The sequence below is a fragment of the Myotis davidii genome, unplaced genomic scaffold (genome assembly GCF_000327345.1).
Source record: "Myotis davidii unplaced genomic scaffold, ASM32734v1 scaffold44, whole genome shotgun sequence".
NCBI classification, from domain to species: domain Eukaryota; kingdom Metazoa; phylum Chordata; class Mammalia; order Chiroptera; family Vespertilionidae; genus Myotis; species Myotis davidii.
Window position 1 is genome coordinate 10,516,998 of NW_006299705.1, and position 15,957 is coordinate 10,532,954.

The 15,957-nt window shown below is 35.4% G+C and overlaps 2 protein-coding genes across 12 annotated transcripts in view; one reads left to right on the top strand and one right to left on the bottom strand.

Moving 5' to 3' along the window:
• The window catches only part of RASA1 (RAS p21 protein activator 1), a 135,340-nt gene extending 131,054 nt beyond the window's left edge, over nt 1-4,286 (top strand). The window contains exons 24-25 of one of the 2 annotated variants that reach the window (XM_015571586.1): nt 2,008-2,142; nt 3,216-4,286. In XM_015571586.1, coding sequence (XP_015427072.1) covers nt 2,008-2,142; nt 3,216-3,299 — 219 coding nt within the window. In that variant the 3' untranslated portion in view covers nt 3,300-4,286. The remainder of the gene's footprint in view (nt 1-2,007; nt 2,143-3,215) is intronic. The other variant, XM_015571587.1, reaches the window with a different exon arrangement.
• The window catches only part of CCNH (cyclin H), a 48,131-nt gene that overhangs the window by 13,137 nt on the left and 19,037 nt on the right, over nt 1-15,957 (bottom strand). For 4 of the 10 annotated variants that reach the window (XM_015571588.1, XM_015571594.1, XM_015571595.1 and 1 more), the window contains exons 6-9: nt 13,904-13,974; nt 9,679-9,790; nt 6,903-6,963; nt 4,323-5,027 (exon numbers count right to left, since the gene is read on the bottom strand). In XM_015571588.1, the coding sequence (XP_015427074.1) occupies nt 4,938-5,027; nt 6,903-6,963; nt 9,679-9,790; nt 13,904-13,974 (334 nt within the window). In that variant the 3' untranslated portion in view covers nt 4,323-4,937. Of the gene's footprint in view, nt 1-1,682; nt 1,793-4,322; nt 5,431-5,468; nt 6,323-6,887; nt 6,964-9,678; nt 9,791-13,903; nt 13,975-15,957 lie in introns of those variants that run through there. The other 6 variants (XM_015571590.1, XR_001515847.1, XM_015571589.1 and 3 more) reach the window with 6 other exon arrangements.

Here is a 15,957-nt window from a genome sequence, read left to right on the forward strand (position 1 = left end):
CACTGTCAGTGGCAGGGGGCTTCTTCCTGCTTTCCCTTTCGCCTCCCTGCATTGTGCCTACATATGCAAATTAACCGCCATTTTGTTGTCAGTTAACTGCCATCTGAGTTGGCAGTTAATTTGCATATAGTCCTGATTAGCCAATGAAAAGGGTAGCGTCGTACGCCAATTACCATTTTTCTCTTTTATTAGTGTAGATTAGCTGTTTCACCTTACTATTGTGACATCTTTTGCTACTTTTAAGTAAATGGACTGGAGAATGAATATTCTTATGGCTTTCTAGGAATAGCATACATGGATTTGGAGTTATACTTCAGTTATTACGACTACCTATACCTTAGTTGGGCCTTTATAAGTAAAATAGTGACTATGAAATTAAGAATGGGAGTTTTAAAGAAAATAATTTCTAAGACCTTGGATTTCTTATTCTTAGTACAATTTAATTAGTTACAAATTTTCAGATATTGATTCAATTTAAAATCAAATAAATGTATTTGCTATTCAGTTCATATATATAGAAACCAAAAAGGGAACATATATGTGTGAATTTAGACATGGTATTAGGGAATGCTACAGTAGGAAAGTGAGATGCTCATGTTCTGCCTTAATGCGTTCAAATTCAGTTAACAACATCAGGACTGCTTGTGGGCCCCTAGTTTGCAATTTCAGGTATAAAAAAAATACTGCAGAAATATGGATCTATGCTGTAAATTTCTTATGAAACAAAGTGGGGCAAATAATTGTGTTCATCATGTTTCCTTATGTGACATCCTGGGAAATTTTGAAGATAGAAATACTTCTACTTTCTAAGAAATCTAGTTGGTCAGTGGTTGAAAATTGTTTATCCAATATTTAAGGCTAGCTCATTTTAAGCCACATTTCTAGGTTTTCAGATTCATGGTTGGAACTCCATTTTCCATAATCATAATTATCTACAGTTCAGCTTTCTCTACCACTTTCCTAGTAATGCCACATGTGTAGTCTGGCCTTTCAAATTGCTTAGAATCCCAGTGTTCTAATACTCTTCCATTCCCTTTCTTCCTGTATAAATCAAATTTTCAAGACTCACCTCAAATCTCTCCTTCAGGAAGGCTTTGCTGAGCCCTAAAAAACTGAAATTTCTTTTGCTTCCTAAGTATATTCTGCATGTCTGTGATATAAAATTCTATATTGCTATGATCAGTTTAGTTTTGTTATATCAACTAGACTGTAAGCTCTCTCAGGGCAAATACTAGTGTCTTTCATTACTGAGTCATTTAATAAATAAGAATGAATTATATTCTAATTATTTCTTTATGCTAAACAGTGTTTTTGCAGTATTTAGGAATTGTATAGCAAATATTGTCACCATTCTGGAGCCCATGTCATATTTTATTCTGAGGCTGAGGCTCAAAATATCAGTATTTAGTGTTAATAAAGTAGTACTATCAGTGTCCTATAGTGACTGTTACTTTACGAACCTTATCTGAAGTACCATAATAAACACTGATCATGTTCACACATTAGCAAGTGTTTTGGGAATAATCCACAGATAATTAACTATAGGCTTGACACATTCTTCTCACATATGTTGATAAATTTAGACAAGCTATGATATCTTAATAATGAGATTCAGTCTGAAAGGAATTTTAAGTTTAGGTTGCATTTAATCCATATTAGCAACCAATACAGACAGTACTTACATTTTTTGGCATGTGTTCCACATTTCAAAACAAAACAAAACAAACCTCTGTAAAGTTCATGAAACCCATTTATTTAGAATAGCAATAATAATGCACAGTGTTCAGCCATGCTGTGGAAGAAAATGGTTTTGATGTGAATACCAAGATCACAAAATCTGTTTAGCGGAATTAGCAGTGAATATTTCATTCCAGTAAGTCCTTAGGATTTTAACAGAAACTTAAAAGGATATTATTATGTGTTAATTCTATTATAACCAATTAGGATCTTTTCAGAAGAAATTTTAAGATTTATATTTCTAAATGCAGTTTTATGATTTCCTTAAAGAATGTACCTGAACTTCCGGACACTACAGAGCATTCTAGGACTGACCTCTCCCGTGATTTAGCAGCATTGCATGAGATTTGTGTGGCCCATTCAGATGAACTGAGAACGCTCAGTAATGAGCGTGGTGCACAGCAGGTAGGTTTTTGCCAGTCTTCATTAACAATGTTTCATTAACAGTTACGTTCTCTGAGAGGTAATAAGTAGCTGAGTTATGGTCAACATTTTTATCAGTTATATTTACATTTTAAAGAATGAACCATAATCCCAGTAAGGCTCTCAGCTGACAGGAATAATAGGCTCAGAGTATGTATTTTTGATATTGCAAAATGTCAAATCTTGCTGTTTTATATAATGTTAACTCTACAGAAAAAAATGATACACTTCAGTGGCATGTGTGAAAATGGGAAATGAGCTAATAAGTCAGCAGTGATGTGGCTTTGTCTCTCACACACCGTACATGTGCAAGTGATTCACAAACAGAATTATTCAGGAAGTTTGATAAAAATATTTCAAGCTTCAGATCCAGAAATTCGAGATGTGACATTGGAAACTGCGATTTCTAATAAGCTCTTCCAGATTAGGTCACTACATTGGCCAACAATTTGTCAGGGATCTTATAGGACAAAGGACTGAGTTTTCTTCAATCTGAGATTCTGAAATCAAAGTTTAAGATAATAATCTGGCTCATTAAGGTTCTAGTCACTTTAGAAACTTGGGTAGAGTATGTACCATGGGCCTACTAATATGCCCATGGCATGCATAATTTTCTCCTTGCTATACTGGGGTTAGGTTTATTATTACTTAAATCTTTATTGGAGGATTTGGCCCAATTAAAACTTTGTAAGACAGGTAAAGGTGATATTTGTTTTAATTTTAAGCCAAATGTAATCATGATTCTGTAAAGTAATCACTATGCTACAAGCTCATTGCCCTTATGTGATCTTATTGGGCTTAAGATGTATCATTCATAAATCTGTGTTCTGGACTAAGATGTGAGAATGCCAAACACATGAATGAATTTATAGTCACTTTAGTGTACAAAAGTCTAACTTAAAAAATATTATGACTAAATCTACTCCAAAATTTTCACAAGTTTATGATTTTAATAGATTATGGCTTTTTTTCAAATCTAGGTTTCCATACCTGAAATTTCTGACCAAGCTTTCATTCATTTACTAATTATTTTCATACCGTTTTTCCTTGTCTAGCATGTACTGAAAAAGCTTCTGGCTATAACAGAACTGCTTCAACAAAAACAAAACCAGTATACAAAAACCAATGATGTCAGGTAGCAGCCTTCACCCAAGTGTCTGCATGGATTCAGCATGCCAACATGGTAATTCACATCAGTATGTCTCCTTTGCTCTTGCCAAAAAATAGCACACCTTTCCACATTCCAGTGATGTGTGAGCTATGCAAACAAAACCCTAGATTCTGCTGGTGGATAATTGTACCAGCAGCTTTGTAAGCTATCTGTGCAGGATATTTGCACTTTTTCCACATATGGAATCAATCTTTACCAACCTCTGAGCCTTGGTGTACAGATCACCTTTCATACAACATATGACTGTACTTTGAACTTTGAGAATATATTTTCAATACATCCAATTGCCAAAGTTTTGCTGTCTCTTGGGAAAAGAACTATGAAATCAACTGACAAGAAAAAGCATTCTCTGTCAACAAGTGAGTACAACTGGATTGCATACTGTTCTTACTGTAACTTCTTCCTGATTAGGAATATGACCGTTTGACTGTTATTTGTTACAGTTTCCAGAATTTGCCATTATAATAGGAACAACCTTTGCTGTATACTTTTTTAAAAATACTGTGCTACTTCTCTTGCTAGAACTGTTGAAAGAAAATATAGATGGAACTATTGCTCATCAACTTTATTTTTTAAACATACCACTTATTTGTTCAAACTGTATTTAGATCTCATAATGCTTTTGTTAAATGTTTACAACAGTAAATAGTTTAAATTCAATAAATATTGGTCATTGTACTGATCGATGCATGTTACCCAAACATTTTAGACTACCAATTTCTTTTGTGTTAAAAAAAACACCTAGAATGCTTTTTGTTGAAAGTATTCATTAATTCCAAATTGATTATGCAAACAATCTCATGAGTCACTTAACAGCTATCCATCTTTGAACTTCTGACTACTTGTTGTATCTGCTGGGTATTTAGTTTGTATAGTTTTATTTGCTTCTGTATGTGTATCTTTGTGAAGTATTCACAAGGGTTAAGTTAAAATAAAACCAAGGGATATTAACTAATTGATTACTTCTGTCTAAATACAGGTAAGCATTTAATTTTCTTCCTTGTTTAGAAACAGTTCAAATTTAGTATTAAAGCAAGGCCCAAAGAGAAGATAAACCTTCAGGTCATTTTTTTTTTTTTTGCTAATGGTCTCGTTAGAAGGATCATATTAATTCATTCACTCCTATAACTGTATAGGGGATAGGTATTAAGCAGCATATCAAAAGTGGATGAGACAGGAACCAAGGGAGATTATTAGGAAAATCATTTCCCACACTAAAGAAATTTTCTAAAGGCCTATATTCCAAGAGCAACATTTTATTATATCCCCCTGATTAAAATGTAGGAAAAAACAAAGTGTTAAATTTGAGGGTTTAAAAGATTTCTGTGGAGGCAGCTAGCTCTGGTATAGCTATAATCACAGTTGAATAATGACAGAAAACTCAGCTTACCCTGTACTATACCTTTTATTAATGTCAATTCAGTTCCACTTTTTCTCTGTATCATATTACTTTCCTTTCCCTCCCTCCTGCTTTTCAGCGGGATCACCACAGTAGTATCCAATTTGATCTCCTTCCAAAAACCTAGTGCTAGGCAGTTTGGTTCCCTCCCAGTCTCTTAAGCTACAATAGGAAACTTGTTATTTACCTTTGCAGGCCTTGCAGTAACTAGCTGGTCAATGATGAAATAAAACCTCTAAAACTGGGTAGGAAAATTTGAAATAAATGTGGACCTTGCTTTGATGCCAGTTTAGTGACCTAAAAGAGAAACAAGGTATTGGTGAACAGCTTGCAATTCTGGCTAGAGCCTAGCAGCCCTGGCCTGCAGGACTGTCAATTTAGGCTCCTCCACTTTTGTAAGTCACACTTCATGAATTTTATTCCTCTCATTCTAAAAATAAACCAAAAAAAGCTCATACTTAAAATGAAAAGAATTATTAAAGAGAATACATGTGCAGTAAATATTGTGTTCAAATACTAAGATGTAATTAAAATGGTACCTACACTCCTATAGAAAGCGCAGCCATGGATGCATTGACAATGAGGAAAGGTATGTATCCATAAAACAGATTCAGGGCAGTTGAGTTTCTCAGAATTCCTTCAACCCAGTTTTCCAGAAGAAATCTGGACAAATATCCATAATTTGGTTCCAACTTAGAAACTGAATAGTAAGATTACAATCAATCATTAAACAAATGCTATTAATAGCCAACATTTATTGAACACTTAGTATACAGAGGCATTATTTCCTTTGGGGAAAAAATAGGCACAGAGCTTTAGTAATTTACCCAAAGTAGAGGTAGCCATGATTCACACCAAAGTAATCTGGTGCTACAGTCTGTGCATTTATATCTACTTCTTTCTATTTTAAATAAATTTCTAGAATAATATACTTAATCTGAAAATTTTCTACCAACTGTAACACATTTATATGGTAATCTAACAGGTTAATTATAAAACTGAACATACAGTTTGCTGCTACCCAACCTTTAGGTTTTTAATCTAGACAACTACTAAAGACTGCCTGTTTGATTTTTTTTTAAGAAAACCATTTGGAGATGTTTTCAGTTAACTAATTGAGGGAAAAAAATACCTGGTTCACTAGCTTTCATACATTCTGTAGTTAAGTGGTAACATACAAATAGCTAAGTACATCAGATGACATTTGAGAAACCACATATAATGGTGCCTTTTTTCACAAGGGATGTTTGCTTATTGGCCTATGTTGTTTTAAACAAAATGCAATAAGTTACAGCTTTGGCTACTATAGGAAGACTAATTTGATTATTAGTCATGGGGATGGGGGGTCAGATTATCCAAACCACGTGCTATTCTGGGTCCTTTGAACATATCTTATTTTACATCAAGCTACCCTGAAAGGAAAAACTTTCAAATAAATAAAGTTTACTGTACTTTGATGCTTTCACATTATTTCATTTTTAAAGAAATTTAAATGCCAGATATGCTTCATCCTTCTGTTGATTTGTTAGCACTGACAAATCAATTTCAAATGGTTAGAGAGAATCTACCAGGTCATCATCAGTCCATTCTTCCTAAGAAGGAAAGAAGATGAAATAAGGATAACATTATATTGAAGCATAACCAATACTGTTTACCTCCTTGCCTCCCTTTATGAAAATGTTCTTTTAATATGCTGATTACAGAAGGTAGATAAATCAAGAATATTTATAGTTAGTTGTTTATAGGCATGGTCCCACAGACTACTCTGATTACAGGACAAAGGTTATAGTTCTGACCTTCTGCCTCTGATTATTCATTTATATCTAACTTGCCAGGTTACAATTTCTTTTTAAGGACAAGAGAAGAATCCTTGGAGACTAAAAATGTATAGCATGTATGTCTATCCCTGCTGCTTTTAATGACCATAGGAAGGATTCTTCAGCCAGTAACTATTATACTGCTTCAGAACACACTAAGAAGTGAGAAAAATCTCTAATAATGGACCATGTACATGAAGGAGGATGCAAAAAAGTATGAATGCTTTATATATATATATATTTTTTTCACACACACATACATATATAATGCTTGCACTCTGGAAGAATAAAATCTTAATAGTATGGTCATATTAGAATGCCCAATAAGAATAATAAATACCTTTGGAGAACATACCTCCTCATGTTTGGATTTCTTTGAGACATAATCATCATCTTCATAGCCTTTCCTCTTCTTCCTGTAATGGGGCAATCATCAAGAAGCAATGTAATAAACAGCAACATAGTCTTAATTTATTTTGTAGTTATATGAAAAACATTTTCTGAAAACAAAGCCTGGATACATGGAAAGAGATGAAGAATTATAAAGACAATATCTTTCAAATTAATCCTTAAATTCAATGTAATTCTAATTAAAACCCTAATAAAATTTTTCATGGAACTCAAGTCTAAATCTGAAAAAGAAGTGTATCACAGTTCTCATCAAAACATCATACATAAAAGCTATGATAACTAAAGTGTGGTATTAGCAAATACTAAAACAGATTAAAATGGTTAGATAGGTAAAACAACTATATATAGGAATTTAATCTGTAATAAGGCAAATTATGAAATATTTAAAAATGGCTGTTACAACAGGTTATTTGAAAATATGAGATTTCTACCTCAAATCATTCACAATTCTAAACGCTTTTAACAGTTGAAAAGGCAAACTAGGTTAAGAAAAGGTATTTAGATATAAAAGCATAACACAAATGATAAATTTCCTTACACGTCACAAAGTGAAAGAAACAACAGAAGAAAAACAGGTGTATAATAAGTATATAAAATATAGATCTACAAATCAAGAAAGTAACACCAGAAAATTGAGCAAGGGTTTTAAATAAGCAATATAGAAGAAATACAAATGACTGTTTAACATACAAATGTTAATGCCTCAGAGTAATAGGGAAATGCAAATTAAAATACTAATATTTTTCATCCAGACAAGGAAGAGTTAAAGATACTATTAAATGTATTATATGTGTGAAAACATCGATAAAAAGAGAAAAACTTTATTTCATACACTAATACAGGAGAAAAGGCTAGCAAAGGTAAACACTGTAAGTTATCTCTGAGGACGAAACGGGGGTTTCGCTTTTGGTCAAAGAGAATTTTGGTTTACCTGTACTGATTGACTTTCATAATGATGATATAGCTATTACTTGTGTAATAAAAAAGATAAAAGAATTTTAAAGACGAAAACAAATATTTTATCCTAAAGTAGTGCTTACCAGTGTGCAATAAATACAGAAACTGAGCATGTGTTTAGAAACTTTTATAGAAATTTGATAAATTATGACTATCGAATCTAATAAAATTTAAGCTTGTATTATATGTTTTTTACTCATTTTTTAGTAACTTGTTATATTTTATAAACATATAGGTCTGTAATGAATTAAAAAACAACAACAGTCCTTTAGTTTGAGAAGCACCCTTCAAGTCCACATAGAAATGTAGAATCTGCTTAGCACAGTACAAAGTGGGTGGTAAATCTGAGTAAGATGTAAACTCTGGCAATTAGGGATTTTAGGTTATGGTCCGTTCAATTAACTAGCTAGAAGGGTAAGATTAATAAATTCTATTATTTAATCCAGAGGTTGAAAAAATTTTGTTGAAGGGACAGATAGTAGATATATTACGCCTTGTAGGCTATAACCATCAGTTTCTGCCTCAAATACCCAACTCTTCTTCTATAGTGTGAAAACAGCCATAGACAGTATGAAAACTGTGTAGTTACATTCCAATAAAACTATTTCTAAAAACAGGTAGTGGGGCTGGATTTGGCCCATGGGCTATATAATATAGTTTGCCAAGCCATAGTTTAAGCCCATTTCAAATCTCTTGTAAAAAGAAAATTACCAGTGCTGCAATTCAGTAATCCCCCCTATCTGTGGGGAGTGGGGGAAATTGTTCCAAGACCCCCAGTTGATGCCTGAAATTGCAGACAGTACCAAACTATAGATATTGTTTTTTCCTATAGATACAAACCTATGATAAAGTTTAATTCTAAATTAGGCACAGTAAGAGATTAACAATCTGTAATAATAAAAGCATAATATGCTAATTAGACCAGACAGCCAAACCTTCCAGACAAAGCCGGGGCTGCAAACTGCCGTGGCTGCGAGGGCTGAGCCCCTTGCATGAATTTTGTGCATCGGGCCTCTAGTAACTAATAAAATGTAATAACATACTGTAATAAGTTATGCAGTCTCTCAAATTACCTTACTGTTCTGTACATACAGTGTGGATATGCTGGACAAAAAGATAATTCACATCCCAGGTGGGACAGAGTGAGACATTGCAAGATTTCATCATACTACTCAGAATAGTACACAATTTTAAAATTCATGAATTATTTCTAGAATTTTTCATTTAATATTTTTAGGCCACAGTGGACTATTTTCACTCATTAAAGTCAACATTCTTTTCGTCTCTGTAATCATTCTTGTTAGTTAACAATGAAACCCAGGAGTGAAATCAACCAATTTTAAGTTCTATGCTAAGCCACAGTTTACAGTTTTTCTATTCCTGTAACCTGACCAGATTCTCAACTGTTTAAACTCCTAAAAGACTACATTTATGTAGATCCTTCAATTTGCAAAGCATAAAGATCCTGAATATGGTGATTTCCACATACAGCTTACAAGTCACTGAGAGACATTATGGGTATTCTTTATGGCTACAAAAGAAGGTCTAACAGCACATTTTACTATCGGTTCCATCCTTAATATAGTTTACCTCTGAAAGAAAATATGCCATTTCCCTACTTAGAGTAGTTAAAATAAGTTTGGAACAGTATACTTGGTCCTCAGACAAGATCTTAAACCTGCAAAAAATCCAAAAATTAAAAGGGCAAGAAGTTCAGGGAATCCCATTATCTCTTTTTGAATAACACTCTCCCAACTACTTACGTAATTACGTTAAGTGCAAGCTCAGCAGAATGACATCTCTCCAACTTCTGCTTCAGAACAGCAACTTCTTCAGGTCTCGGTGGTTCATATTTCTTCACCAAGTTTCTCATGCCTATGCGGAGAAAAAAATTAGCCTATATAATAAAAGCCTAATATGCAAATTGTTCAACTGGGAGTTCGACTGCTCGCTATGACGTGTGCTGACTACCAGGGGGCAGCACAACGTGGCGGGTGCCAGCAGCCGGCGGCAGTGAAGGTACTACTGGCTCTGGTGACAGCGGGACTGCGGCGGGATGGTGGAGTAGGTGAGCTGGTGCGCTAGGCCAGGGTGGGTGGGAGCAGGGGCTCAATCGCCCTGCAGACAGTGACCGGCAGGGGCCCCAGCCCCAACTGATCGCCCCACAGGTGGGATGGTGAAGCAGGTGGGGGGGGGGGTTGACAGGCGGGGCTGCGAGCCTGGGAGCACAAGCTGGGGCCCGATCCCTGCAGGCCACCCTGATGCACCCCACCCAGGCACGAATTTGTGCACTGGGCCTCTAGTACTAGATAATAAGCCTTGTTCTCATAAGGTAGTAGAATATTTTTTTCACATTGTTATGGAACAACATAAAACACTTGAAATGATGTGATTCTCCTTTTTAGGATTTGTACTCTGCATTATAATATAATGAACACCAAATAATTATAGCTGCCTGTGCTTATGCTATATTACATATAACATATAGCATAAAGATAAGCATGCCCTACAATATAGTCAGTATTTTTTTCAAATCCTATTGTGCTCAGTTTTAAAGCTTTTTATAGTAATTCCTTGATGATTTAGTCAACATGCTTTTCCTGACACCAACCATATTCATAACATTCTATCCTGGGTCAAGAGTGTACTTATTAACAAAGGAAACCATCTATAACCTATAATAATAACAAAAGCATAATATACTAATTGGACCAGACTTCCTCCCAGAGGAATCCCGGGTCCCGGGTGCCAGAGGGAAGCCGGTGCCAGCAGCTGGGGGAAGGCCTACTCTTGCATGAATTTCGTGCATTGGGCCTCTAGTTATCCTATATAATAAAAGCCTAATATGCAAATCGGCAGAACAGCTGGTCACTATGGTGTGCACTGACCACTAGAGGACAGATGCTCAATGCAGGAGCTGTCCCCTGATGGTCAGTGTGCTCCCACAGGGGAGCACTGCTCAGCCAGAAGCCGGGCTCATGGCTGGTGAGTGCAGTGGCAGGATCCTCTCCCGCCTCTGCTGCAGGCAGGCGGTAAGGAGCAAGGGGTCCTGGACTGCGAGAGACCCAGACTGCAAGAGGGATGTCTGACTGCTGGCTTAGGGAATTGGGCCTAAGCTGGCAGGAGGACATTCCCTAAGGGGTCCTGGTCTGCGAGAGGGTGCAGGCCAGGCTAAGTGACCCCCCTGTTTCCCCCTAGTGCATGAATCTCGTGCACCAGGCCTTTAGTTACATAATATGTAATAAAGGGAGGAAGCGTAGTAAAAATGTATTAATTGATGATTCTCTGCTTTAATAAAATATAGAACCCATGTAATGAAACATCAAGAAACAAAAAATGTCCTTTTTGGCTTAAAGCAAACTACTATGTCAGTGACTTTATAATTGCAGAAGCCTCCTCTACCTAAACTGTTATCCAACAACAATAAATCTAATACTATAAGTATCAAAATTTATAAAGGAAATGATGAGAGATCCAGGGCTTATTATTAGCCAGCCACATGCTCCAAATGGGTGACTATTCCACTAACTTATTTCATAATGCAAATAAAGCAGTGTTTTCAACTGAATTAATACTTGTGACTCAATGCCCCAGGATAGTATCTTGGTTCTGCAAAAAGATGGATAAGATACCTTAATATTGTTAAAGTTCTGAGTATTTCATCAAGAGCTATTCCTTATTTCATGTTAAGAGTAAAATTAAGAAGACATCAGCAATAAAACTGTCAGCTATATAATGATCACAGTTTATTATCTTTTAGGCCCCTTCTAACTACTAAATTCCATGTTCCAATTTATAGCTTTGGAAGTGAACCCTGTAGTAGTATAACTGAAAACCTATAATTTATCATTCACAAATAAATTAAAAGGGGGAAGCTCTTAAGATCACTTCAAACAGATAGCAAGAAATGATGCTTCTATGTCCTGAAGCATTTTAAACTTCAAAAACATAAAAATTATACCCATTTTCTATTATCATTTAAGATCCAGATCTTCAATCTCAAATTTTACTGGTTTATTCAGGATTTAATTAAACTACAAATTTAATTAACAAGGACATTGGCACAAAAAGTTTTGGGGAAAAATACAATTTACTTTTAATCCTAAAGAGTAGGCAAGTAGTCATGAGCATTCAGTGCCACACATAAGAATGGAGAACAGACGGGGGCTGGCTAATCTAGCCAGATCAGTTAAGTGGAGGTTCTACTCAACCCCTAAAACAGCTTCTCAACATCAGCACTATGATCGTTTGGGCTGGATAATTCTTTGTTGCAAGGGGCTATATTAGTTTCCTAAGGCTACTATTAAAAATTGCCATAAACTTACTACGGCTTAAAATAACATAAACGCATCCTTTCTTAGTTCTGAAGCCCAAGAATCTGAAATCAATTTCACTAGGCCACAATCAAAATGTTGGCAAAGCCACCCTCTTTCAGGAGGCCCCAGGGCAGGGGTGGTGAACCTTTTATATGCCAAGGGTCATTTGAATAATTATAACATCATTCGCCAGCCATACAAAATTACCAACTTTAAATTAGCCTGCTCACACAATTTGCAATAGTTAAGATTTGGAAACAGCCTAAGTGCCCATCAGCAGATGAGTGGATTAAAAAACTGGTATATCTACACACTGGAATACTATGCTGCTATAAAAAAGAACTCTCCATTTGCAACAGCATGGATGGACCTGGACAGCATTATGCTAAGCGAAATAAACCAGTCAGAGAAAGATAAATATCACATGTTTCACTCATTTGTGGAATATAATGAACAGCCTAAACTGATGAACCCAAAAATAGATCCAGAAACAAAGACGCATCGAACCTCAGAGGGAAGGCAGGGGAGGGTGGGGAGGAGGGTAAGAGATCAACCAAAGGACTTGTATGCATGCATATAAGCATGACCACTGGACACAGAAGTAGGGGGGGTAAGGTTATGTGCTGGCGAGTGGGGGCAGCCAGGGAGAGGTCAATGGGGGAAAAAGGTAACATGTAATATTTAAATAAAGAATTTTAAAAAAGAATTAGCCTGCTGTATTTGGTCAAACATTTAATTAATTCATCCCTAATGCCTAGACAGGGATAGGCCCTCCAGCTAGACTATCCCCACTCCTACCCCAGGGGGAAATTGATTCCTTCCCTTTTCCAACTTCTGGTGGCTACCAGCATTCCTTGGCTTGTGGCCATAATATTCCAATTTTCAAGGCGAGCATCATCAAATCTCCCTCTGCTGTCTTCACATTGCCTTCTGTGTGTCACACCTTCCACTCTGCCTTTTTTAACAAGGACTCCTGTGATTGCATCTAGGCCTTACCTGGATAATCCAAGATAATCTCCCCATTTCAAGATTCTTAACTTTATAACATCTGCATATATGTTAAGATTTATAGTCTCCAGGGATTAGGACATGAATATCTTTTCAGCTTTCCAAGGGGCTTTACTGTGAATTATAAGATATTTAGCAGCATTCTTACTTCTACCTACTAGATGCTGATAGCAGCCACCATCACGCCCCAAGTTGTGACGGCCAAAAAGGTCTCCAGATACTGCAAAAATAGCAACCAGTTGAGAACCACAGTTTTTGTAATATTAACTAACAAAATGACTAGCAAATGACACATGCTAACTAACTAGTTAAAGCTGATGTATCTACAAAATAGAAGTTCCAAATTTAAATATCCCTAAATTTAGTTTTCTATAGATCTTTTTCAGTGCCTATCACATATTTGGTTACACTTTAAAAGAACCCTGTTTTAAAACTTAACCCTTTCTAAGTCTGACTGTATTTTTACTTTCTTAAGTTCTATCTGTATAAAAACTGCTTTTCGTGCATCTTCTATTTGTTCCCCACCAATATATCCTTCATGCCTCCATGATACAATAATTCAATGACAGTAAACATAAACAATCTGTTATTTCAAGTTAAATATTAAGATATTTTACAAAGTAACTTTGTTATAGAATATTTTATAAAGTTTTCTTTTACTTACTTTTCATTACATCTAATAACTGTGACAAGCAAGTTCTGTTCTCTTTCAGCATCAGACTTTCTGATAAATAACTGGTAAAAGAAGAAAAAAGATGTAATCTATTAGACACATACAGCATCTTGAAAAAACCTGACAAATTATTTTCCTCCATGTTCATTTCATCATCAAGGTTAATTAAAAACTTTTTTCTTATTGATTTTAGAGAGAGAGAGGGAGGGAGTGTGGAAGGAAGGGAGGAAGAAAGGGTAAGAGGGAGGGAAAGGGCACAAAACACTGATTTGTTGTTCCAGTTATTTATACATTCATTGGTTGATTCCTGTATGTGCCCTGACCTGGGATCAAAACAATAACCATGGGTATATGTATCAGGATGATGCTCTAACCAACTGAGCAACCTGGCCAAGGCTCATCATCAAGGCAATTTTAAAAATAATTTATTCACAATGTATTAAAAAACAGTAATTTGAACTCCACAAAGCTGTAATGTATAGCTCTTATAGTCTTACTGATTTGCAATTTATATTACATTAAAAGGTGTTTAATTTCTGTAATATATAAGCTTAGGGGTATGAAAATAACAGTAGCAACAGTTATTACATTTAATGTTAAGTGTTTAATATATAAACTTTATGAGTCTGAACCTCATTTTACAGACGAGGACTCTAGTAACAGACAAGTCATGGCGATGTAAATTGCCCTATATAAAGCAAAGAAGTAAAAGAGGTGGAACCCGGCACAAGTGAGGGTTTTCTCTCCTTACTACCAAGTCCATGTTAATTACAGTTGTTCCTGGGACTTAGCTATTCCACCCAGTGAGAGTATCATCCCATGCCTTACAATTTGATTGCATCTTATTTTACATTGAGTCCAAATCAAAGGTATTAATAGTTTTTCATGGATGAATATAGAGATCAATTACCCATTTTTTTCCGGAACCAATGACAGTAGTATGAAAGTGTAATCTTTATATTTAAGTGTTTACTCTGAGGTTTTATGTACCTGAATTTGATCTATAAGTGATAACAGCCCAAGTGAACAGATTCTTAAGGAATAAGTAACATTTCAAAGATAAACAAAAACATTAATTCTTCTCTTGGTTAAAATAGTTACAAAAATAAAAAGACAATTCTTTAAGAAACTGTGTTGAGATATGTGTTTTAAACTATCCAGATTATTTAAATTATATTAGAGGTTTTATTTGTTTGTTTTTTAATTCAGGGGAAGAGACAGAAGAGAAAGATAGAAACATCAATGATGTGAGAGAATCACTGATTGGCTGCCTCCTTTGTGTCCCCCCACTGGAGATCGAGCCACAACTGAGGCATGTGCCCTGAACTAGGAACTGAACCTCGACCTCCTGGTTCACAGGTCAACACTCAACCACTGAGCCATAACAGCCGGGCAAATTATATTAGAGTTTTGTTAATTAAGTTTAATATTAGATTTTCATCATCTATTGTGGGAGATAACTTTAGATATAGAAATCAGTAACTCCCTTTACAACTAATATATTACTGGTTATCAGTAATTAAAAACAATTTGTTTTCCTTTTCCCCCTCTCTTGTAAAACTCCTTCTTAAGTATAAAAAGAATGCATTTGGTTTTAATAATGCATTTGCTGACCACATTCTTTAACTCTAAAATTATTTTAAGTTAGCAACTTTTAATTTCAATCTTGAATTAGAATTTTAATTTTGATTTAAAAAATCCAAAGGCAAGCAAGAATATCTAAGCAGTCAAACTAGGAAATTAGAAATAAAGCTCTAAATCCAATGAAAAAGAAGAAAACCTAGAACTAACAAGAGAACATCCTATGAGTAATAATCTAAACCATCCTATTTAATAAAAGAGAAACATGGTAATTAGCGGTACATCCGCTACCCTTCCCATTGGCTAATCAGGGTGATATGCAAATTAACTGCCAGCCAAGATGGCGGCCGGCAGCCAGGCAGCTTGAAGCAAACATGAGGCTTGCTTGCTTCAGTGACAGAGGACGCCAACTTCCCCGCCTGCCGCTGCCGGCCTCTGAGCTTGCAGTTTGAAACATTGTTACA